This window comes from Saccopteryx bilineata, chromosome 2 (assembly GCF_036850765.1).
Source record: "Saccopteryx bilineata isolate mSacBil1 chromosome 2, mSacBil1_pri_phased_curated, whole genome shotgun sequence".
Taxonomy (NCBI): Eukaryota; Metazoa; Chordata; class Mammalia; order Chiroptera; family Emballonuridae; genus Saccopteryx; species Saccopteryx bilineata.
This window is the reverse complement of record NC_089491.1, coordinates 170,309,949-170,336,273: the sequence shown is the minus strand read 5'-3', so window position 1 is coordinate 170,336,273 and position 26,325 is coordinate 170,309,949. Positions and strand designations below refer to the sequence as shown.

General features: G+C 44.7%; 1 protein-coding gene across 2 annotated transcripts in view; it reads right to left on the bottom strand.

Annotated features, from left to right (window-relative positions):
- The window catches only part of PYM1 (PYM homolog 1, exon junction complex associated factor), a 28,123-nt gene extending 4,956 nt beyond the window's left edge, over window positions 1-23,167 (bottom strand). The window contains exons 1-2 of one of the 2 annotated variants that reach the window (XM_066258494.1): window positions 23,052-23,167; window positions 22,465-22,832 (exon numbers count right to left, since the gene is read on the bottom strand). In XM_066258494.1, the coding sequence (XP_066114591.1) occupies window positions 22,465-22,708 (244 nt within the window). In that variant the 5' untranslated portion in view covers window positions 22,709-22,832; window positions 23,052-23,167. Of the gene's footprint in view, window positions 1-16,691; window positions 16,812-22,464; window positions 22,833-23,051 lie in introns of those variants that run through there. The other variant, XM_066258495.1, reaches the window with a different exon arrangement.
- Window positions 23,168-26,325: the final 3,158 nt, after the last annotated feature.

Genomic DNA, 26,325 nt, shown 5'->3' with positions numbered 1-26,325 from the left:
TTATCTCTCTCTCTCTCTCTCCAATCAATGGGAAGAAAAAAACTAAAAAAAATTTTAAAACCCCAAAAATGTGTATGTATCCCTGGCCAGTTGGCTAAGTGGTCGAGCATCAGCCTGGCATGTGGATGTACCACTGTTCGATTCCGGTCATGGCACACAGAAGTGACCATCTGCTTCTCCACCCCTCTCCCTCCCCCTTCTCTCTTTCTCTTCCCCTCCTGCAGCCAAGGCTTGATTGGTTAGAGCACACTGACCCCAGGCACTGAGGATGGCTCCATGACGCCTCCACCTCAGGTGCTAAAAATAAGTCCGTTGTATGGCCCTAGAAGAGCAAAGCATTGGCCCCAGATAGGGGTTACTGGGTGGATCCCGGTCGGGGTGCATGCAGGAGTCTGTCTCCCCTCCTCTCACTTGGGAAAGAAAATGTGTATGCAAGGGCCAGAGTTTAATCAAATTAATAATTTTTATTGGATCATCAAGGATATTAAGTGAAAAACTGGCTTATTTACTGCAAGCATGTGGCAGAGAAAAAAACAATGACTAGCACAGTTGGTGCTACAACCCTGATCAGTGCTAAGGGGCCAGCAGTTTCATGCACCTCTGCTTTTGCATATCGTGCAAATGTCAACCCAGCAAATAGGCAAAGAACATCTTAGTATGTTATGGAAATAGTTATGCTTGCAGGACCTCCTGAAAGGATCTTAGGGAACCCCCAAGTGTCCTGGACATTTTGAGAACGCTGGTGTGGAGTATGCTCCCATTCTTGCTGGGTCAAGGAACAGCATTTAAAAGTCCAGAGTCTGTTAGAGGCAAAAAGAAGGACATTTACCAAGATACCAAACCTTTACTACTAGTTACCTTAAGAGAGATAACCTGGAAGAGGTGGTAGAAACCATTAACAATATATGTATATATATATGTATATGTATATGTATATGTATACACATACACATACACACACACACACACATACAGGGTGTGGCAAAAGCAGGTTTACAGAGTACTTGTAATAATCATAACCTGCATGTCTTTTTCAATGCAAACCTACTTTTGCCCACCCATATATATATATCTTGTAATCCTTTTATTTTTTTGACAGAGACAGAGAGAGGGATAGACAGACAGGAAGGGAGAGAGATGAGAAGCATCAATTGTTTGTTGCATCTTGGTTGTTCATTGATTGCTTTCTCCTATGTACCTTGACCAGGGGGCTACAGCAGAGTGAGTGACCCCTTGCTTAAGCCAGCGACTTTGGGCTCAAGCCAGCGACCATGGGGTCATGTCTATGATCCCACACTCAAGCCAGCGACCTCTTGCTCAAGCTTGTGAGCCCTCACTCAAGCCAGCGACCTCGGAGTTTTGAACCTGGGTCCTCTGCTTCCCAGTCTGATGCCCTATCCACTGTGCTACCACCTGGTCAGGCTTGTTTGTATTCCATTTCTTTATTCATGGCCCTCCCACATGGATTATATATTGTTACGTGAATTGTTTTCCCTGTTGTTCAAAGTTAAATCATTAATATGTTAAAACTAAAAAACGTGTTAAAGGCAATGGTTAAGAGTTGATAGCTAGAGGAGATGGGGGAAAGGACAAACATGAACAAAGATAGGCATGGATGTGGGAATGGGCATGGAGTAGTTAAAAAACAGAAAGTAGAAAAACTCCAGGGGAATCAGACAGTTCATGTTAGGGAATAATAGAAAGCCAAGTTGGAAATAAAAAGTGGGGACAGCCTGACCTGTGGTGGTGCAGTGGATAGAGAATTGACCCGGAATGCTGAGGTTGCTGGTTTGAAACCCTAGGCTTGCTCAGTCAAGGCACATATGAGAACAACTACTACAAGTTGATGCTTCCTGCTAATAAGCCCCACTCTTTCTCTCTTCTAAAATAAATAAAATCTTTAAAAATAGAAAAGAGAGAATGAAGATGTTTGCTTAGCTGCAGTTTAGAGACAAGAGTAAAAACTGAAGAATGAAAAAATTGACAGGCATCAGGGAAGGAGGGCTAAAACTAGAATGAGACTTTGAAGAAAGAATCAAAAATTGGAAAAAAGAAAAGCATAATGAATTCTAAATAGTTCATTCTAAAACAAAATTTCAGACATGGGAATGAAGATGGCATGTTCAGAAGATGGTGAATAGACCAATCTAGTTGGGTCAGAGGGCTGGTACAAAGTAAATGAGGGGAGGATGTTCATATCTGGAAATGCCAGTTAAGGGATTTAATATCTGGCACATGGTACGCATTCAATAAATATCTATCAAATGAGTGAATCTTTTTTCCAAAGCATTCCTTTAGGGCAATAAATCTGGCATGATGAGAAGGAAGAGTGGAAAGGAAAACCACTGGAGACTAGAGAAATCAGTTCGAAAATAAAGATTGCAATAATCCTGGTATGAGGGACAAAATTGGCTGAAACAGAATGGAAAGGAAGAGACTGATGTCAGTTACATTATCAAAGAATCAACAACACAGTAATTCACTGATTAGGGGATGGGTAAAAGGGGATTAAAGTCAAAGATAATGCAAAACACCTTGTTTATTTATTCCAATCTTGAGAATTTAGCATAAGAAAATAGTTCCAACAGAAAAAAAATAAGAAAAAAAAATAAGGTAGAGAATCATCTAAAAATGGAATTATCTATAAATGATTAAAAATTAAAACAAATTTCACATCCAGTTATACAGGAATGATTTATAATAAGTCCATTAAAATGATATAAAAATGTCTGTGTAATGTGATATAAAAACTAATTCATTTTTCATTAATTTTTAGACAAGCATGAATTTTCTATTCCACTTATTTATGCATTTATTATATATTATAATTATGTTATGCACATTTGTAAGTTTATTATAGCAAGAGGCATATTTGTAAGTTTAGAAAAAATAGGCAGCCTGCCCAGGCGGTGGCATAGTGGATGGAGCATTGACCTGGGATGCTGGGAACCCAGGTTTGAGACCCTGAGGTTGTTGGCTTGAGCACAGGTTATTCAGCTTGAGCGCAGGGTCACCGGCTTGAGCATGTATCATAGACATGACCCGATGGTCACTAGCTTGAGCAAGAGGTCACTGGCATAACTGGAACCACCCCCTTCCATCAAGGCACGTATGAGAAGGCAATCACGAACCAAAGTGCCAACTACAGGTTGAGGCTTCTCATCTCTCTTCCTTTCTTTCTAATCCCGCCTCAAAAATAAATGTGCAACATGAAAGTTTATACTGGGTGAGTAGTCTATAAACACCTTTTCTTTTAAAAACTCCCATTATTGTTGTTATATTGCGGGTTTTAAAAGTATCTTGTTTTAGGTTTCAAACCTAAATGGCTTGGAGAATGGGTACAGAAAGGAGAATGGTATTACTTTGACCGAGTGAGTTGTAAGGATTTTAAGGACACAGCATCTGTTGTGATCTTTGGAAGATGAAGCTTCATTTATTTGTTTATTTTAGATTTTATTTATTTATTTTTGGAGGGGAGGAAAGAGAAAAATAAGGGGGGGGGAGCAGGAAGTATCTACTCATAGTAGTTGCTTCCTGTATGTGCCTTAAGTGGGCAAGCCCAGGGATTTGAACCGGCAACCTCGGCATTCCAGGTTGATGATTTATCCACTGCGCGATCACAGGTCAGGCTGGATGAGGATTTAGACAGGTGAAGGCATGGGGCATGACTATGAGGAAAGGAAAAAGGGAAGTATTTCAGGCATATGTACAACATAAACAAAGGGACAAATTGGACTAGTCATGCTCCTACTTAGAATTCTTCCTGGATTCCTTTGTCCTCAGGAATGGAAAATGGAACCACACACAAAAAATCTTGACCCACTCTCCAGCCTGTTAGCACCCAGTTACTCATACTTTCTGCTCCTGCCTCTGAAATATTCACAAATATCACCCAAAAGTGTCCTATTCCTTATGCTTTCTCTGTCTCTGCCTTTTTGCTTTGCCACCTTTGGCCCAGAACAGACATGCCTTAAATATGTTAATTCCTATTGGTCTTTAAAGGTCAAATTCCAGTATAAACTACTCAGGGAAGTCTTCCCTGATGTACCCACCCCAATCCGGTTAGAAGTTTCCCTTTTGTACCTACAGCACCTGTTTTGACCTTTAATTTTTTTGTAATTAATTTTTTTTATTCAGTGAGAAGAGGGGAGGCAGAGATAGATTCCTGAACATGCCCCAACAGGGATCCTCCTGCCTGGCAAGCCCACTAGGGGATGATGCTCTGTCCATCTGGGGCATTGCTCTGTTCCTCAGCAACTGAGCCCTTCTTAACCTGACGCAGAGGTCATGGAGCCATCCCCAGCTTGGGGCCAACTCACTCCAATGGAGCCATGGCTGCAGGAAGGAAAGAGAGAGAGAAAGTGAGAGGGGGAGGGTTGGAGAAGCAGAGAGGTGCTTCTCCTGTGTGCCCTGACCAAGAATCAAACCTGGGAAATCCACATGCTGGGCTGATGCTCTATCACTGAGACAACCAGCCAGGGCCACTTTATTGATTTTTAGAGAGAGAGGAAGGGAGAGAGAGAGAGATAGGAACACTGATTTGTTCTTGTATATGCCCTGATTGGGGACTGAACTGGCAACCTCTGTGCTTTACAACGGTGCTCTAACCAATTAAGCTATCAGGCCAGAGCTGTTTTGGCCTTTATCATGCTCTAATGTTTAACAAAATTGTTTGTTTGCTTGAGAGAAGAAATTTCGTCTTTGATCTTTGAAGCAAAGGGTTTGGCCCCCAGAAAACTATAATTAATTCAAATTAATAAATAAATTTATGTATCAGATTAGGGAATAGCAAGATTCCAGTATATTTTGGGCAAAAATATATGTAATGGGAAAAGAGAACAAAGGTCAAAAGATGAAAAGTATCCAATCTCCTCTTGACTTTGGACATGAGCTTCAAATTGTGCAAGAACATTGAAGGAGGGAGTACAGATGATCGTCTCATGTCAATGCTGCAAGATTAACCTGAAAATATGTAACATAAGCTAAAGGTAGAAAAAAATGAAAGTAATAGCTGCAATGTGAGAATACTTGATTTAGATGTTCTGAATGGGTATTGAAAGACAAAATTTGTCATGAAGAATATGTCAACAGGATCTGAAGACTGCCAAGATTTGAAATAGAGTAAATAATTGAAACAGTGCTACAGCAGATTTAATCTGGTGATTTTCACATGTACTTATTTTTCATAGCATACTTGTGGGTAGATAGGGCATCTGGTAATAACGTTTATTCACGCATGGATTTTAAATGTTTATTGAGCACTTACACTGTAACAGGACCTAGGAATACAACAATGAATAAAGCAGGCAAGGGTCTAGCTTCCTTGTAGCATTCATTCTGGTAAAGAAGAAAGTTAATAACATAAATAAACTAATTACAATATCACTTTTGAATGTGGAAAATTTGAAGGAGAATAAAAGCCACTGATACAAAGAAAATCCTAAGGAAAAGAAAACCTTGTGAAAATAACTGATTGAATTCTAGACAGGCAGTGTTTACATGGAATTAAGGAAAAAGGGACAATGATAGAAAACATGTATTTAAGTAAATTGCCCAGATATTATAGTTGAAGCCTTAGGACTAGTAAAGATTGAATATGAGAAAAGATAGGGCCTAACCAGGCAGTGGCGCAGTGCATAGAGCATCAGACTGGGACACAGAGGACCCAGGTTCAAAACCCGAGGTCACTGCCTTGAGCGCGAGCTCATCCGGCTTGAGCATGGGATCATAGACATGATCCCACAGTCGCTGGCTTGAGCCCAAGGTCGTTGGCTTGAGCAAGGGGTCACTCGATCTGCTGTAGTCCCCCTGCCCCCATCAAGGTACATATGAGAAAGCAATCAATGAACTAAGGTGCTGCAATGAAGACACGATGCTTCTCATCGCTCTCCCTTCCTGTCTGTCCCTCTCTGTCAAAAAAAGAAAGAAAAGATAGGGTTTGAATGGTTGCCTAACAAAAACCTTCAGAGATAGAAATAACCTATTATCACAAAGGAGCACTTATTTTATGTTACCTTGGTTCTATTCTCTGGCCTTGATAGTATCCAAAGGTAAAATCTAAAAGAAGAGACCCTAGCCAGGTAGCTCAGTTGGTTGGAGCATCATCCCAATAAACCAAGGTCGCAGGTTCCATCTCCGGTCAGGGCACATACACACATATAAGAAGCAACCAATGGTCCTGTCTGGATGGCTCAGTTGGTTAGAGCATTGTCCGGAAGCACAGAGGTTGCCAGTTCAATTCCCAGTCAGGGCACATACAGAAACAGATCAATGTTCCTGTCTCTCTCTCTCTCTCTCCCTTCCTCTCTCACTAAAATAAATAAATAAAACATTTTTTTAAAAAAGCAACCAATGAATGCATAAATTAGTGGAACAGCAAATCAATGTTTCTTACTCTCTCTCCCTCTTCCTCTCTCTAAAAGCATTTTTTATTTATTTTTATTTTTTATTTATTTTATTTTTTGTATTTTTCTGAAGTTGGAAACTGGGAGGCACTCAGACAGACTACCGCATGCGCCTGACCGGGATCCACCCGGCATGCCCTCCAGGGGGTGATGCTCTGCCCATCTGGGCTGTTGCTCTGCTGCAACCAGGGCCATTCTAGTGCCTGAGGCAGAGGCCATGGAGCCATCCTCAGTGCCCGGGCCAACTTTGCTTCAATGGAGCCTTGGCTGCGGGAGGGGAAGAGAGAGATAGAGAGGAAGGAGAGGGAGAGGGGTGGAGAAGCAGATGGGTGCTTCTCCTGTGTGCCTTGGCCGGGAATCGAACCTGGGACACCTGCACGCCAGGCCAACGCTCTACCACTGAGCCAACTGGCCAGGACCTAAAAGCATTTTTTTTTTTAACTCTTTTAGCCTGACCAGGCGGTGGCGCAGTGGATAGAGCCTCGGACTGGGATGCGGAGGACCCAGGTTCGAGACCCCGAGGTCGCCAGTTTGAGCACGGGCTCATCTGGCTTGAGCAAAGCTCACCAGCTTGGACCAAAGGTCCCTGGCTCGAGCAAGGGGTTACTCGGTCTGCTGTAGCCCCACGGTCAAAGGCACATATGAGAAAGCAATCAATGAACAACTGAGGTGTTGCAACGAAAAACTAATGATTGATGCTTCTCATCTCTCTCCGTTCCTGTCTGTTTCTATCTATACCTCTCTCTGACTCTCTCTGTCTCTGTAAAAACAAACAAACAAACAAAAACAAACAAACAAAAAAACCCCAAAATATTCTTTTAATAAGGAAGAGGTTTGGTGAATCTTACCCCTAGAAATAAAAACCAAGGGCAGGTTATCAGGATTTTACACAAATTACAGATTAGAGACTGCTATTAGAACAATTTTGTAAATTTTGTTATTTCCCCACACCTGCTGTGTTGTAATCTGCAATCTGTTTCCTTAAAGTGAAAGGGCTCTCTGTTTTCAAGCATGGCAGGAAGACAGTGAGGGGACAACATAGCAAAGCTCGGGAGAGCTCCAAGGGGTTGGGCGAAAGTGACTTAAAGGTGTATTGAATCCCTGGAAACTGCTTTAAGTAAGAAAGATCTGGGTCACAGATTTGAGATTGATGATGGTCTCAGGGCCAACAATTATAAGATCCAAATGTGGTTTCTAACATAAAGAAAATATAAAAAGATCCAATTTGGCCTGACCTATGGTAGCACAGTGGATAAAGCGTCGACCTGGAACGCTGAGGTCACCTGTTTGAAACCCTGCACTTGTCTGGTCAAGGCACATATGGGAGTTGATGCTTCCTGCTCCTCCCTTTTTTCTCCCTCTCACTCTCTCTCCTCTCTAAAATGAATAAATAAATAAAAATCTTAAAAAAAAAAAAAGATCCAATTTGGAGAAATGGCCTGGAAAATATGGTCATGATCATTCTACTCAAGGAAGAAAAGGTATCAGCAACAACAGAAAATGATCCTAGGAAAGAAGAACCAGGACAGTGCAATGCCACAGAGACCAAAAGCGTTTTAAGTAAGGGCAGGTGATTAACAGTATCAACTACTGCCAAGAGATTAAGGAAAAAAAGAGTTTGGCAATTTGGAAGTCTCTAGTTATTTGCAAGTATATTGTCTCAGAAACAAAGAGTGGTCAGAAGTCAGACTACATATTATTTAGATGCAATAAATTACTGAAAGCATCCTAGGAGAAAAGCACTATACACAATGCTACAGGGATTAAGTAAAATGGTCCCACTTTCCAGAATTGACAGTCTAGGCCAGGGGTCAGGAACCTATGGCTCGTGAGCCAGATGTGGCTCTTTTGATGGCTGCATCTGGCTCACAGACAAATCTTTAATTAAAAAAATAATAACATTAAAAATATAAAACATTCTGCCCTGGTAGGTTAGCTCAGTGGTAGAGTGTCGGCCTGGCGTGCGGGAGTCCCGGGTTCGATTCCCAGCCAGGGCACACAGGAGAAGTGCCCATCTGCTTCTCCACCCCTCCCCCTCTCCTTCCTCTCTGTCTCTCTCTTCCCCTCCCGCAGCCAAGGCTCCATTGGAGCAAAGTTGGCCCGGGCGCTGAGGATGGCTCTGTGGCCTCTGCCTCAGGCGCTAGAATGGCTCTGATTGTGGCAGAGCAACGCCCCAGATGGGCAGAGCATCGCACCCTGGTGGGCGTGCCGGGTGGATCCCGGTCGGTAACATGCAGGAGTCTGTCTGACTGCCTCCCCATTTCCAACTTCAGAAAAATAAAAAAAATTAAATATATATATATATATATACATATATATATATATAAAAAACATTCTCATGTATTACAATCCATTCATTTCCAACCGCTCATGTTCATGGTTGTGGGTGGCTGGAGCCAATCACAGCTGTCCTCTGGGACAACACCACATTTTTATTGGATAATGCGTAAGGTACACGGGTCGTTGTATGGCTCTCACGGAATTACATTTTAAAATATGTGGTGTTCATGGCTCTCTCAGCCAAAAAGGTTCTCGACTCCTGGTCTAGGCCTTGTGTGGGTGGGTTGGTGGATAAAGTGTCGTCCAGGTGCTCTGATATCGCAGGTTAGATCTCAGTCAAGGTAAATATGAGAAGTGACCAATGAGTCCACTACTAAGTGGAACTACTAAGTGGAACAAGTCAATGCTTTTCTCTCTCTCTCTCTCTCTCTCTCTCTCTTTCTCCCCTTCCCTCTCTCTGCCCTACTCCTCTCTCAATGGAAAAAAAAAGAAATTTACACTCTAAGTTAGGAGGGTGGGCAAGTTAGGCAAATAAATAATAAGACAAAAATATAAAAGTCTTACGCATCCAAAAAGACACTGAGACATACTGATAAGAGATTCCAAGAGAATAAATAAATGATCATACCCTGTTTAATGGGGAAAGGTGACACAAACTCATGAAAATCTTGACCCTAAAGACTAGATAGTTGGGGGGGGGGGGTGGAGGGGGAAAAAAAAAGACTAGATAGTTGTAGTGATAACAACAAATCAGTGGCTCATTATTTCTGCAGGCAGCGAAAAGGGCAAGGGCATTCCAACAGGAATAAAAACAAGCAAAATCACAGCAATGGAAAACTCACAGTATGTTAAGAACAATTAGGAAAGAGCATTAATAGGTATTTATTTTATAATTAGCTACAAGAACTTTATCTACATTACCTTACTGAATCTAGACAATGGGTAGATATTATCACTAGAGCTGAGGAAACAATCTTCAAGAGGTTAATGGTATGCCCCAGATCACAAAGGCAACTGCCCACATCTCTCTCTCTCTCTCTAAAAGAAATAAATCTTTAAAAAAAGAAAAGAATAAAAAATGCCTGACCTGTGGTGGCACACTGGATAAAGCGTCAACCTGGAAACACTGAGGTTGCTAGTTTAAAACCCTGGGCCTACCTGGTCAGGGCACATATGAGAAGCAACTACTATAAGTTGATGCTTCCTGCTCCCCACCACCTTCTCTCTCTCTCACCTCTCTCTAAAATCAATAAATAAAATCAACCCTGGCCGGTTGTTTAGTGGATAGAGCATCGGCCTGGCATGCAGACCTTCCAGGTCTGATCCCAGGTCAGGGCTCACATGAGAAGCAACTATCCTCTTCCCTCTCTCCTCCTTTCCCACTTCGCCGCTCGCAGCCAGTGGCTCAACTGGTCTGAGCATCGGCCCGACAGGGGCTGCTGGGTGGATACCAGTCAGGGTGCATATGAGAGTTTGTCTATCTCCCATCCACTCATTAAAAAAAAAAAATCTTGAAAACAAAACAAAACAAACAATAAAAAACAAAGGCAGTGTGTACCTATAATCTGAACCAAGTTCTGATGCCGAAGTTTACACATCAGCACACTACTGAAGGGTATAGGCAGAAACATAGTTACATGATGATACCATATTGAAAAGTACTTTGTGCTCATAGTAAATAGTATCTTGAACAATCCATATGAAAATTTTATAGTCAATTCTCAAAAGATAATAGCAACTACCCTTTACTGAGTGCTTGCTTCATACCAGGAACAGTACTCATATACGTTATTTCACTTTCACAACTCCAAGGTTTATTCCAGTTTCATAGACAATGAGAAATTTAATAACTTGCCCAAAGTTACAGTCAGTAAACTGCAGAATTCAGAGGCTGTGGGTTCCAAAGTACTTTTTTATATCACTATTGTGTATTGTGTTATAAGTGAAAAAAAAGGAGGAAAGTTCAACATCACTTAATAATCAAAGAAAATATAATTTAAAACAAAATATTTTCATCTATCGAAGAATTTTTAAAGATAAAACCAATCGATACAAAGTAGTGAAACCAGTATATTCATATATTGTCAGTGGTAAGAATCCTTTAGAAAGCAATTTGGCTAACACAGCAAGGGAATATAAGGTAGTCCTATCATTGCTCAGCATTTCCCAAAGTTTTTGTTATATAAAATACTACTTCCATAAGACATTAACAAGGGTTACCTTAAAAAATTGTTAAATAAATTTGGGAAATTCTGGGTTAAACACAGAAAAAAATATTTTGTTTTTATTGGCAAGGCTTAAGTGAGTTAATATGCTCTTTTTTTTTTTTAGATACAAGAGAAAGTTTATTTAGAAAGTCACAGAGATAAAGGGAGCTGTGAAAGAAGTGAGAAACTGTACCCTGGCTGGTTGGATCAGTGGTACAGCATCAGCTCGGCGTGTGGAAGTCCCGGGTTTGATTCCTGGCCAGGGCACACAGGAGAAGCACCCATCTTCTTCTCCATCCTTCCCCCTCTCCATTGGAGCAAAGTTGGCCTGGGTGCTGAGGATGGCTCCATGGCCTCTGGCTCAGGCACTAGGAAGGCTCGGGACAAAACAGAGCAATGCCCCAGATGCGCAGAGCATCGCCCCCTGGAGGGCATGCCGGATGGGTCTGGCCAGGCGCATGCGGGGATCTAACTGCCTCCCGTTTCTAACTTTGGAAAAATACCAAAAAAAAAGAAATAAGAAACAAGTTACAGAGGCAAAAGGGCCTCTGGCATGCTCCAGAAAGAGACAAGGACAGACAGAGGAGAGGAAGAGAGAGAGAGAGAGAAAGGGAGAGAGACATGGCACTTGAGTTAATATATTCTTATTCATGTGACTACCCAAGACAGAAATATGGTTTACAGCAGTGGTCCCCAACCCCTGGGCCGTGAACCAGTATCAGTCTGTGGGCCATTTGGTACCGGTCCACAGAGAAAGAATAAATAACTTACATTATTTCCATTTTATTTATATTTAAGTCTGAACAATCTTTTATTTTTAAAAAATGACCAGATTCCCTCTGTTACATCCGTCTAAGACTCCCTCTTGACACTTGTCTCGGTCACGTGATACATTTATCCATCCCACCCTAAAGGCTGGTCCGTGAAAATATTTTCTGACATTAAACTGGTCCGTGGCCCAAAAAAGGTTGGGGACCACTGGTTTACAGTGTTTCCCAAATGTATTTGACCACAGGAATATTATTTTTATTTATTAATTTTGTAGCACATCTCACAGGACTTGAAAGTGATCCCAATTTTGTTAAATATAGATAAGCTATATGTGTGCATAGAAAGAAGATCTGCTTCTTCACCACCCCTCCCCTTCTCTCTCTCTCTCCTCTTACTCTCTTTCTCCCCCTCTCATAGTCATGGCTCAAACAGTTTGAGCAAGTTGGCCCCGGGTACTGAGGATGGCTCAGTGTCCTTGCCTCAGGCACTAAATTAGCTCAGTTGCCAAGCAACAGAGCAGCAGCCAAGATGGGCAGAGCATCCCCTGGTAGGGAGCTTGCTGGTGGATCTCTGCCTCCCCTCCTTTTATTGAATTAAAAAAGAAAAAAAAGGATTACTACTTATGAGGTCACAGCCACATTTGCAGGATAAAGGAAACTAGAATTTTATCAGATATCAGAGGCCTGGCTTGTAGTGGTGCAGTGGATAAACCATCGACCTGGAATGCTGAGATCGCCAGTTCTAATCCCAGGGCTTGCCCTGTCAAAGCACATACAGGAAGCAACTACTATGAGCATCTACTCATAGTAGTTGCTTCCTGCTTCTCCCCTCTTCCCACTCTCCCTCTCTTTCTCTCTCTCCCTCTCACTAAAAATCAATAATAATTTAAAAATTACTAAATAGGCCCTGGCCGGTTGGCTCAGTGGTGGAGCGTCGGCCTGGCGTGTGGAGGTCCCGGGTTCGATTCCCAGACAGGGCGCACAGGAGAGGCGCCCATCTGCTTCTCTACCCCTTCCCCTCTCCTTCCTCTCTGTCTCTCTCTTCCCCTCCCGCAGCCGAGGCTCCATTGGAGCGAGGATGGCCCGGGCGCTGGGGATGGCTCCTTGGCCTCTGCCCCAGGCGCTGGAGTGGCTCTGGTCGCAGCAGAGCGACGCCCTGGAGGGGCAGAGCGTCGCCCCCTGGTGGGTGTGCCGGGTGGATCCCGGTCGGGCGCATGCGGGAGTCTGTCTGGTCTGGCTGGCTGTCTCTCCCCGTTTCCAGCTTCAGAGAGAAGAAAATAAATAAATAAATAAAAAAGACTAAATAATGCAAAACAATAGCCCAGTAAAGGCAAAAACTCCCAGTGCTCTTGCTCTGGTTTTGATTTCCTGTATCATTCCCCAATGAAAGGAATAAGGGCTCCTTAGAGAAATGGCTGATTCTAATATTGGAGTAGAAATATACAAGATGATCCTGGAGCATCTTATAGTGCCAGAAAGTAAGATAGAGCCAATAAAACAAAAACACAAACCTACACTGATGGGATATGACAAAGGGACAAAGGGACAACTAAAGAGTTCCCAATGTCCAAAGCAGAGACAATAAAAGAGTATTGTATTATGACCCAAATTCCATACTGAAATAAATAAGTGATTGAATAAATACATGGGCAAGAAGAGACAAATTTCCTGTGCAGAAGAATTCCAAATAATGTATGTAAATAATCAGTCCTTAAGAAAGGGAGCATAACTCTCCATTCTTCAAGTGTAAGCACTAATCTCACACAAGAAAAAGCTGAAAGAGTTCATCACCACCAAACCAGTATTACAAGAAATATTAGGACAAGAAGAAGAAGAAAGAAGAAGGAATAGGAAGCCCTGGCCAGTTAGCTTAATTGGTTAAACCATTAGAGCATTGTCCCAATACAACAAGATTGTGGGTTCAATCTCCAGTCAAGGCATGTATGACCAATGAATGCATAAATAAGGGAAACAACAAATTGATTTTTCTCTCTCCCTCTCTTTCTCCACCTTCTTCCTTTTCTAAAATCAATTTTAAAAATAAATTAGTTAAAAGAGATTTGGGATGAAGGAGAATAAGAGAAAATACGTGAAGAAGAAAAATCTAAAGAAAAAAAATTCTCACTGACAAAGACAAACACAATAAAAACAGTTGACCAATTAACACTAAAACTAGTACAAAGGTTAAAAGGCAAAAATAATAAAGATCATGTGTATCTTGACCTGTGGTGGTGCAGTAGATAAAGCATGCTGGAATGCTGAGGTTGCCAAATTGAAACCCTGGCTTGGCACAAATGGAAGTTGATGCTTCCTGCTCCTCCTCCTTCTCTCTCTCTCTTCCTCTCTCTCTCTCTAGCATGTACTATCTCTCTCTCTCTCCTCCCTAAAATGAATAAAGTCTTAAAAAAAATTTTTTTTAATAAAAAGATCATGTGTAATAACAGTAAGTTAAGGAATATACACATGGCCTGATCTGTGATGGTGCAGTGGATAAAGCATTGACCTGGAATGCTGAGGTCGCTGGTTCGAAACCCCAGGCTTGGCTGGCCAAGGCATATATGGAAGTTGATGCTTCCTGTTCCTCCCCCCCTTCTCTCTCTCTAAAACTATATAAGTAAAATCTAAAAAAAAAAAAAAAAGGAACATACAGACACACAAAAGAAGTGAAAAATATAAACACTGAGGGGATGAGTAAAAATGGTAGTGATTTCAGAATGTGTTCGAACTTAAGCAGCCAACTAAAACAGAGTGCTATAAACATAGTTTAGTACATATGAAGCACATAGTAACCACAAACCAAAAATCCACAAGAGATATACTAGCAAGAAAGAGAAAGGAATTCAAACACAGCACACAGAAAGTCATCAATATACAAGAGAAAAAGAGAAGAAGACAAGAATAAAGGCCCTGGCCTGTTGGCTCAGCGGTGGAGGGCCGGCCTGGCGTGCAGAGGACCCGGGTTCGATTCCCGGCCAGGGCACATAGGAGAAGCGCCCATTTGCTTCTCCACCCCTCCCCCTCCTTCCTCTCTGTCTCTCTCTTCCCCTCCCGCAGCCAAGGCTCCATTGGAGCAAGGATAGCCCGGGTGCTGGGGATGGCTCCTTGGCCTCTGCGGAGGGGCAGAGCGTCGCCCCCTGGTGGGCAGAGCGTTGCCCCTGGTGGGCGTGCGGGGTGGATCCTGGTCGGGCGCATGTGGGAGTCTGTCTGTCTCTCCCCGTTTCCAGCTTCAGAAAAAAATACAAAAAAATCAGAAAAGAATTAATAAAATGGTAATAAATACATATCAAAAATTACTTTAAATGTAAATGGATTAAATACTCCAATAAAAAGAGAAATGAATAAAATTGTGGTACATGTATACAATGGAATTTTTCTCATCCATAAAACAGAATAAAATCTTACCATTTGTGACAACACAAATGGACCTAGAGGTTATTATTCTAAGTGAAATAAGCTAGACAAAAAAGACAAATACTATATTATCTCACTAACATGAGGAATCTAAAAAACAAAACAAACAAACAAAATAGAGGCAAATTCATAGATATGAAGAACAAACAGTGTCCAGATGGGAGGAAGGTTGGGGAAGCTGGGTGGAAAAGGCAAAGGGATTAAAAAATACAAACTGGCTTAACCAGGTAGTGGCCCAGTGGATAGTGTGTCAGCCTGGGACACTGAGGACCCAGGTTTGAAACTCTGAGGTCACAGGCTTCAGCACAGGCTCAACAACTTTGAACGTGGGGTCACAGTTGCTGGCTTGAGCCCAAGGTTGCTGACTTGAGTAAGGGGTCACTGGCTCAGCTGAAGTCCCCCGGTCAAGGCATACATGAGAAAGCAATCAATGAACAACCAAGATGTGCAACAATGAGCTGACACTTCTCAGCTCTCTCCCTTCTTGTCTGTCTGTCCCTGTCCCTCTGTCTCTCACTAAAAAATAATAATAATGAATCACTGTGATAGGCCCTGGACGGTTGGCTCAGCGGTAGAGCGTCAGCCTGGCGTGCGGGAGACCCGGGTTCGATTCCCAGCCAGGGCACATAGGAGAAGCACCCATTTGCTTCTCCACCCCCCCCCTTCCTCTCTGTCTCTCTCTTCCCCTCCCGCAGCCAAGGCTCCATTGGAGCAAAGATGGCCCAGGCGCTGGGGATGGCTCCTTGGCCTCTGCCCCAGGCACTAGAGTGGCTCTGGTCTGCAGCAGAGCGACGCCCTGGAGGGGCAGAGCATCGCCCCCTGGTGGGCAGAGCTTCGCCCCTGGTGGGCGTGCCGGGTGGATCCCGGTGGGGCGCATGCGGGAGTCTGTTTGTCTCTCCCCGTTTCCAGCTTCAGAAAAATACAAAAAAAATAAATAAATAAAAATAAAAATCACTGTGATACTATTTACCCTTGACGTGAGACATATGATGAAAATGTCACGTTACCTCAATAGTTGATTCCCTAAAAACACATAACCCCAGACTAATCATAGAAAAAACATCAGACGAGAGGCAGAGGCTGAGGGAAGAGATGTGCAAAGCCTGGTCTCCTGGCTCCGGCTTCGCCCGGGGAGGGAAGTCCCTTCCGAAAACCCACCAGGATTTTGCTCTCCACCCCTACCCCGGCCCAGCTAACGAAGCCTGGGTACGAGGGATGGCTGCCGCTTCTTGAGAAACCCCAACTCCCACCCTGACACCCCTTGATACGGCTCAGGAGGAGAACTTTTTGCTCGGACTCCTCGGATCCTAAACCCGGCGAAGGTGAGGGACATTGAGAACGACGCGAGGCTCGCTCTAGACCCGGAAGGCCCTCGGTGGGGCACCGAGATCGGACGAGGCGGGGTGCTCCCCCGGTTTTTCTAAGTGTTGCAAATCTAAGAGCTTATTTTTTGCCGTTTTGTTTTGTAACACCCCCCTCCCTTTGCTCTCCGCCCCCCCCCCCCCCCGTTTCGGCTTCAGGGTTGCAAAAGCAAAGAGCAATAAAAAAAAAACAAAAAACAAAAAACGAAAAAACATCAGACGAATTCTAACAAAGGGTCATCCTACAAAATACCTGACCAGTACTCCTCAAAACTGTCAAGGTCATCAAAAACAAGGATAGTCTGAGAAACTGTCACAGCCAATAGGAGCTTAAGGAGACATGAGAACTAAATGTAATGTGGTGTCCTGGATGGGATCCTGGAACAGAAAAGAAAATATGGGAATTGGAATAATATATAGACTTTAGTTAATAATAATCTATCAATATTGGTTCAATAATTGCAATTACCATTCCATATTAAAGTAATATGCACACTAGGGAAAACTGAGTGTAAGGCATATGAGAATTGTCTGTATCATCTCAAATTTTCTAAAAATCTAAAAATGTTCTAAAAAATAGTCTACTTAAAATTTTAAGAAGAGAGAAAAAGAAAGTGGGAGAGAAATAACACAAAAAGAGTTGATCTTGGATTGGGTAGAACAATGGTGGCTTTACCAGAAATAAGGGGGAAAAACTGATACCGACTTTGATCACACTGTATTTGATTTGAGGTGTGACAGTATATCTACTGATGAAAGCTATTTACCAAACAATAAAAAAAGGGAATTGGAAACTTAGGAGAAAGGCTGATACTAGAAAGAAAAATTGTAATAAAGAGTTAAGAAACAGCCTGACCTGTGGTGGTGCAGTGGATAAAGCGTCGACCTGGAAATGCTGAGGTCGCCGGTTCAAAACCCTGGGCTTGCCTGGTCAAGGCACATATGGAAGTTGATGCTTCCAGCTCCTCCCCCCCCCTTCTGTGTCTCCTCTCTCTCTCTGTCTCTCCCTCTCCTCTCTAAAATGAATAAATAAATAAATAAAATTAAAAAAAAAAACAAAACCTTTTGGCGTGAAAGCCCTCCCCCAACACACACACACACACACACACACACACACACACACAGAGTTAAGAAACAAATAAGCATGGCCCTGGCCGGTTGGGTCAGTGGTAGAGTGTCAGCCTGGCATGCAGGAGTCCCGGGTTCGATTCCCGGCCAGGGCACACAGGAGAAGCGCCCATCTGCTTCTCCACCCCTCCCCCTCTCCTTCCTCTCTGTCTCTCTCTTCCCCTCCTGCAGCCAAGGCTCCATTGGAGCAAAAGTTTGCCCGGGCGCTGAGGATGGCTCTGTGGCCTCTGCCTCAGGCACTAGAATGGCTCTGATTGCGGCAGAGCGACGCCCCAGAGAGGCAGAGCACTGCCCCCTAGTGGGCATGCTGGGTAGATCTGGGTCGGGCGCATGCGGGAGTCTGTCTGACTGCCTCCCCATTTCCAACTTCAGAAAAATACCAAAAAAAAAAAGAAAGAAAGAAATAAGCAGTGAGGAAATGGAAACAGTATGCACAGACCTGATAGTCAAGAAATCAAACTATCTACAGGAAAGATACAGAAAAGATGGGCCTTGATTTTTTCTTTTTCTTTTTTTTCTCCTTTTCCAAGTGAGAGGAGGGGAGCTAGAGACATAGATTCCCGCATGTGCCTGACCAGGATCCACCCAGCAAATCCCACCCCATCCCCACACCCCACCCCCGTCTAAGGCTGATGTTCTGCTCATCTGGGTCCTAGGCTCACAACCCAGCTGTTATTAGCACCGGAGGCATAGGCTCCACTGAGCTATCCTTAGTGCCCAGACCCATGTGCTCAAAACAATTGATCCATGTCTGTGGGAGGGGGAAAGAGAGAAGGGAGAGGGGAAGATGTTGTGGAAAAGGAGATAGTCGCTTTTTTCTGTGTGCCCTGGCCAGGAATTGAACCCAGGATATCCACACACCCGCCTAATGCTCTACCACTGAGCCAACCAGTCAGGGCCTTGATCTTTTAATGAAATAGAAAGTAAGGTCATCTGCCACAAGGAGAATTAAAAGGGAGAGTTACAGAAAGCTAGAAAACGTTGGGGAAATAGCCATGATAAAATGTATTAACCAGGAAAAAAAGAGTTGAAGAGAAGCTATGATGTTGGCTGAAGTTAATATTAAGGTATATTATACTGAATCTGCTAGCTTCTGTGCTTTTTCTCTAGCCATATGCTGTGTCCTAGAAGCAGAAACCAAGAAAACAATTGATGGGTATGACTCAAGAAAACATAAATGCTTGCGAAGTATAGGAGATCAAAACAAATGAAGAAAGCAATGAGCACAGTACCAAAGTGGCTGGTCATAGAAGTCCAACAAGGCAGCAGCATCAAAAGTAGCCATGAAGGTAACCACAGACTCAATGAAATGGGAAAGGTCAAGAACCAGAGCACCTAAAGAGGCAAAAATCTGATTCTGTGGATGTGAGGTGGTGAAAAAAGTGACTGTTAAGGAGGCTAAAATAAGTGATGGGGAGCACATGAAGGGGAAGAAGTACCACAGGTAAGGTCCAAGTTAAGGGACTCTAGTGTGTAGCTGGTTTGAAAACAGAAGACAAGTCAATGGTCTCATGCTGAGAAACTATAATATCAGAGTATCCCAAATGTTCTGGAGAAACTGAGAATGAGAGTAAGCTAGAGAACAGAGAGAAAAACGATGCTGGCCGAGGTTTTAGAGAAAATGCTATAATTGCATGGCAATACCTTCCATGAGAATTAGTGTGATAGTGGTAGATCAATGATCTGAAATTAGTAAGAAAAAGCAAAAAAGCAATGTGATTCCTTGACATGACAGAGTACAGAAAATACCTCTTGGTGGGAGGGTAGGGTGAGATGTGATATCTGGATTTTCACTAAATCAGTTTAAGAAAACAGTTAAGAATAAAGAGAAGTGTACTGGAGATTAAGTAATATTTTCAAAGCACACATTAAAAGAAGCTAGTTCACCTAGCGTGCGGAGGACCCGGGTTCGATTCCGGCCAGGGCACACAGGAGAAGCGCCCATTTGCTTCTCCACCCCTCCGCCGCGCCTTCCTCTCTGTCTCTCTCTTCCCCTCCCGCAGCCAAGGCTCCATTGGAGCAAAGATGGCCCAGGCGCTGGGGATGGCTCTGTGGCCTCTGCCTCAGGCGCTAGAGTGGTTCTGGTCGCAACATGGCGACGCCCAGGATGGGCAGAGCATCGCCCCCTGGTGGGCAGAGCATCGCCCCATGGTGGGCGTGCCGGGTGGATCCCGGTCGGGCGCATGCGGGAGTCTGTCTGACTGTCTCTCCCTGTTTCCAACTTCAGAAAAATGAAAAAGAAAAAAAAAAAAAAAAAAAAAAAAAAAAAAGAAGCTAGTTCACCTGACCTGTGGTGGAGCAGTGGGATAAAGCGTCGACCTGGAACACTGAGGTTGCTGGTTTGAAACCCTGGGCTTGCCTGGTCAAGGCACATATGGGAGTTGATGCTTCCTGCTTCTCCCCCTTCTCTCTCTCTCTCTCTCCCCTCTCTCTAAAAATCAATAAATAAAATTTAAATTTAGGCCCTGGCCGGTTGGTTCAGTGGTGGAGCGTCGGCGTGGCGTGTGGGAGTTCCGGGTTCGATTCTTGGCCGGGGCACACAGGAGAGGCACCCATCTGCTTCTCCACCCCTCCCCCTCTCCTTCCTCTCTGTCTCTCTCTTCCCCTCCCGCAGCCAGGGCTCCACTCGAACAGCATTTGCCGGGGCGCTGGGGATGGCTCTGTGGCCTCTGCCTCAGGCGCTAGAGTGGTTCTGATTGTGGCAGAGCATCGCCCCCTGGTGGGCGTGCTGCATGGATCCCGGTCAGGCGCATGCGGGAGTCTGTCTGACTGCCTCCCTGTTTCCAACTTTGGAGAAATAAAAAAAAAAGAAGCTAGTTGAAGAAGCATCTGCTGAACAAAGAGCAGGAGAGGATGCACCACTTTGCAATGTGAGGTTGGGGAGAGGTAGCAGAGACCTGGGTTGTCATTAGACACCATAGCAAAGGGGGGCTGGGATGTAAAGAACATGAAAAGCAGCAAAGCAAGAAGCACAAATGGCACATTTTAAAACAGACAATATGTACCACAGCACAAGCACAGTATCATTTCTAAGGAAGACTGCATATACACACACAATGAAGGCTACAAAAAAATAAAAAGTAACATCTTGCCATGCATAGAATGTTTTTTTCTTCTTTTTCCAAGTGAGAGGAGGGGAGATAGACAAATTATGGCAAGCACCCCCACTAGGATCCACAGGGCAATCGGTCTGGAGCCAGTGCTCTGCCCATCTAGGGCCATGCTCACAACCCAGCTATCTTAGCACCTGAGGCGAGGCCATGGAGCCATCCTCAGCACCCTGCTGTTACTTGAACCAATTGAGCCATGGCTGCGGGAGGGGAAAAGAAAGAGTGAGAGAGACAGAGAGAAGGGGAGAGAGAGGGGTGAAGAAGCAGATGGTCACTTCTCCTATGTGCCCTGACCAGGAATCAGACCTGGGACATCCACAGGCCCAGCGATGCTCTACCACTGAGCAAGCCAGCCAGGGCAAGAATGTTTTGTTTGTGAGAGAGACAGAGGGATACGGATAAACAGGGACAGACAGACAGGAAGGGAAAGAGATGAGAAGCATCAACTTATATGTGGCACCATAGTTATTCATTGATTGCTTTCTTGTATGTGCGACCTTGAGCTTCAAGCCAGGGACCTTTGGTTTCAAGTCAGTGACCATGAGGTCAAGCTGGATGAGCCCATGCTCAAGCTGGTGACCTCCGCATTTAGGGTTTAGAACCTGGGTCTTCAGCATCCCAGGTGGAACCTCTATCCACTGCACCACCGTCTGGTCAGGCTTTTTTTCTTAAAGATTTTATTCATTTTAGGGGGGAGGGGGGAGAAGAAAGAGAAAGGGGGAGGAGCAGGAAGCATCAATCCCATTTGTGTCTCGACCAGGCAAGCCCAAGCCCAGGGTTTGGAACTGACAAACTCAGCGTTCCAGGTTCACACTCTTTCCACTGCACCACCACAAGTCAGGCCAAGAATGTTACAAATTGCTTTCACATATACTATTGTCACACATTGTCAATGACTAGACACATATTGATACATAGTATCAATGCCATGATATTACTATGTGCATTCTTCTAATGATGAGGAAATTTGGATGGGTCAAAGCCACAATGAACATCTTTATTTTCAGTTTCCAATACATAAAGCTCACAGATACAGCAAGACACTTCAACATCTCAATCAGCAAGACTGGAAAATCTTCACTAGCCAGAAGGAATAGTGTGTTCTACAAACTTGTCAGAGGGCTTGAGAGACCTCAACACGTTTCCCTTTTGCCTTCTTCCACCTTACATGTACCCTCAACTCCTATCACTATCAACAAAGAAGGCAGGAAACTGTTGGGGCCATCGAGGAGAAAACTCAAACTGAAAGTTACATTAAGTTCCTTGTCCCTTCACACCCCTGGACTTCAGCGACTCAACAATGAAGATGAGGGAAAGAGTGGAAAAAGCACTATGTAGCAATGAGGAAATCTACAGATATAGCTTCCAGAAAAAGAACTAAGACGTGGCTGGGGTAGGGCAGAAAGCAGGTATAGCTAAAAGTGGGGGAGGGGAACAGGGGTGGGCAGAAATTGGAGGTAACTAAAGAATGTAAGAATCCCCAAGGCTGAAAAACCCAAAAGAGCTACTGGAGTTTCAAATGCTAGAGAAAACCTAAAGGCCGTGAGGGTCCTTAAAAAGGAAACAGCACTGAAGGACCCCAGGGTTTGGGTGACCGGAAGCAGAGACCCCTTAAAGACGAGACCAGAAGGGGGCGCAGGTGACATCCCGTAAGAAAGAATGAATGGGGAAGGCGGTTCAGAGGGCGGGGCAAAGGAGGGGCCCCGGGATGGGCGGGGCACAGACCCCTTTCCAAGTCCGAACCCCTGCCCCGAGAGCCCGGGGAGAAGCGGCTACGCGCCTCCCGCACTCACCGCCGGTCTCGTCAGTTACATAGGGAGTCGCCATCTTGAAAACGCAAGCCACTTCCGGCGTGAGCGGGCTGGGGTCCCGCCCCCTCCCCACCGGAAGTGGAGTGTTGATCGTAGCCAGCCACCATTTTAGTCTTAAAGGGAGAGTACACAATTTCATGAACGAAGGTGAAAGAGGGAGGGAGTAGAAGCTAAAGACTTTAGTAAAATAAAAGCAAGTGGGCTCTTTTACTGCTACTGATGTCATTATGGACTTCCTGCTGACTGTAAAGCAGTCTTCTGGGTACCGAGAGAATTCGAAGGCCCAGCTTTCTCCTTAGACACTCTTCGTCCGGGCAGGACCTGAAAGAGGGGGCCAGGCCCACCTGCACCTGGAAAAGGGGGCCTGATAAACGAGGGGCGTAAGTCCCCGTACATGGAGCCGGTCAGGCGAACTCCGGGAGAGCTCTGGGGCGCACTAGTGTTGCTGGGCGCATGAAAAGTCCCTAATCCCCATTTAGAGAGTGAGCAAGCGAAATAGCGTGCCGATTGCCTTCGGTCGCCGGACTGAGACCCGCGAGAGAAGGTGGAGGGCGCTCCTGCTCGGTCACCTGTCCCGGCGGCCTCGGTTGCAGGTGGCTTCCCTAGCCGAGGCGGCGGCGGCAGGCGGAGTGGGGCGGGCAGCCTTGGCCGAGCCCTGCCCCGGGGGCGGCTCCGGAGATCCAGGTGGCCAAGTTTGCTATGGCCTTCGACCCCGGGAGCCTCCTCGGGCTGGGTGCCCGGGTCAGAGAACAGGCTTCTGGGCGGGTCCAGTTAAGAGTATATAATTTAACCTCTTCCAAGTTTGTGGGCGATGGGGATTGAAAGCGGGGCAACTTGCCAGCAAGCTGGGCCCGAACGCTCACACCTATTGCCATCCTGCCTACCCCGTATCTTCCTATTTTTGTGGGAACACAAACGTGCCCCCCCCCCCCCCCCCGTCCTTTTCAGCAGCTCTTGTTCCTTCAGGGTTAAATCCTGCTAAACTCGTTTTCCCTGCAGCCTGGGAGAGGCTGGCTGCAGGTTCCTCTCCTCAGGTGTCACTTCTGCCCTCGCCCAACCACATGTTGCTTTTTCCTGATCAGCCCTTTTTTTTTCTTACCTTCCTCCAAACACTCTACATTGGTCTTCGGTTAATTTCTAACATAGCGCTAGAACCAGGGAGGAGGGAGAAGGTGAATATTAGTGACCACCTCAAACACCACCAGGTTGCTTGCCCCACTTAAAAAATAAAACCATCGGACCTGACCTGTGGTGGCGCAGTGGATAAAGCGTCGACCTGGAAATACTGAGGTCGCCGGTTCAAAACCCTGGGCTTGCCTGGTCAAGGCACACATGGGAGTTGATGCTTCCTGCTCCTCCCCCCCTTCTCTCTCTCTGTCTCTCTCTCTCCTCTCTAAAAATGAATAAATAAATAAATAATTAAAATACTTAAAAAAAAAAAAAAGAGGGCATCATTGCCTCCATTTCTAAAAAATAAAATAAAATAAAACCAACATAATAGCTGAGAACATCCAAAGGCTTCGAAAGGAAGCTTCAGAAGTTTTCTAGGGCAGTGGTCCCCAAACATTTTTGGGCTACGGACCAGTTTAATGTCAGAAAATATTTTCACGGACCAGCCTTTAGAGTGGGACGGATAACTGTATCACGTGACTGAGACAAGCGTCAAGAGTGAGTCTTAGACGGATGTAACAGAGGGAATCTGGTCATTTTTAAAAAATAAAACATCGTTCAGACTTAAATATAAATAAAATGGAAATAATGTAAGTTATTTATTCTTTCTCTGCGGACCGGTACCAAATGGCCCATGGACCGGTCCATGGCCCGGGGATTGGGGACCACTAATCTAGGTTAACAGCTCGCCTTCCTGTGCTCCACCTGCCTGACTTTCAGCAGAGGCCCAACTCAGAAGGGGTCAAAAAAAGACGATAATAACTTACTTGCGTTCAATACACAGTTACTGCAAGTATTGTAGCGCTGCCATTTTTAACCCCTGCTCTTTCACCAGTTGTGCTTAATCCCTGCCTGGTCTAGCAACCTTCTCCTTAACCTTGTTACTAATGATTAGAAGGGCGAGTGTGGGAGGAAGCCCCTAAAAACTAGAAGTATGCCTTGGTCTTGACTGTATTACCTGAAAACGTGTACTAGCACTAGCGGGTTGCTCTGTGGACCTTTCTGCAAGAGGGAATCCTAAAATGGCCCTTGTTTTGACCCAATCCTAGGCCCCCAACTAGGCCCTCAGACATCCTGCCTCAGCTCTAGGGTTGACAGGAAGTGAAACTCAGTTGTCTGCCTAGTAGACCTGCCTGGGACCCAGCCCTGGGTCCCGGACGTGGCCCTCACCCTGAGGAGGAAGAGGAGAAAGGAAAGGCTGAGAAGAACAAGACTATTGTTTTTTCCTTTCCCTTTGTTCATTGCGGTTTCTTTCTTTCTGATTTTTATGATGTGGTTGATTATAGAGATGAACACCTGGAACTATAGTCATTAGATGCCTCCTCCTTAGATGTTACTTGGCCTTTCTTCTCCACACCCCCACCAATAACTGACTGGGGGTATGATGGAGCACAGATCCTAAAGAAGACACAAAGAAGCCTAGCGTATGACGAATTCCATCCTATTCCTTATTAGAGAGATTGCATCATACCTCACCTTGAAGTCTCAAATAATGTCTTAAAAGGGGATTCTTTGACTTCAGGTTGCAATATATCTCAGGAGGATGGAGTGAGTAAATACACAATTGTATTACTACAAGTGTTATTTGCAAGGAAAGCTGAGTGCTTTTAGGACTAGTATCATCCCAGTATTTCAAGCTGAGAGGTCCATAGGCTAGGGGACTTGTTCTTAATTTGTATTGTATGTTTGTTTAGGATGTTTTAGAGTGGGAAGACACTTTACATACACATACATACCAAGCCACTCTGGTATAGCCCCTAAGCTATGCTATGTCTTTGGCTGTCTTGCAGAGCTAAGTATAGGACCTGGTGCAAAATAGGCCTTCAAAAGTACCTACGGCCTGACCTGTGGTGGCGCAGTGGATGAAGCGTCGACCTGGAAATCCTAAGGTAGCCGGTTTGAAACCCTGGGCTCGCCTGGTCAAGGCATATATGGGAGTTGATGCTTCCAGCTCCTCCCCCCTTCTCTCTTTCTGTCTCTCCTCTCTCTCTGTCTCTCTCTCTCTCTGTCCTCTCTAAAATGAATAAAAAAAAAAAAAAAAAAAAAAAAGTACCTACGATTCCTATGACTAAGGAGGTCATATAGGAAGGGGAGATGAAAGATAAGTGGCAGGGCCCATGTCTTTTTAAGGTTGGAGGGGACACAGGATTAGAGAGACAGACTGTCTCCAACCCCTACCTCTTATCTCCAGTTCAGATGCAACAATAATACTCCCAAACCTTATTACTCAGCAGCTGTTTTTCTGATAAAAACAAAGGAGTCTCTTCCAACAAGCCAGTCTTGAAACAATTTAGAAACACTTAGACCCCTCTGTTTCCACTAGAGGTCCTCGTATATTCATTCCTCCTCTTCAACCCCCACCAAACTATGTATATATTATATGTGTGTGTGTGTGTATTTATGTGTACACACACACAGTGTACACAGAACATACACATACACCCAGTCAGAGCTCTCCCCTCCCCCTTTCTAACACAACCAGGTGTAAGAGGGAAGATTCCAGAAATTCAAGCCTTTGTTACTGTGCCCTACTTCAATGAAGGGTAGGAGGGGGTGGGGAAGGGCTGGGAGGAGGGGCAGGGAGCAGGATGCCAGGTTCCCCAGTTCCTGCCAGTAAGTCCCTAGGCCTCTGTCTCTCTCCCTTGCTTTACCAGCTTTGCTACCCTGTTGCCC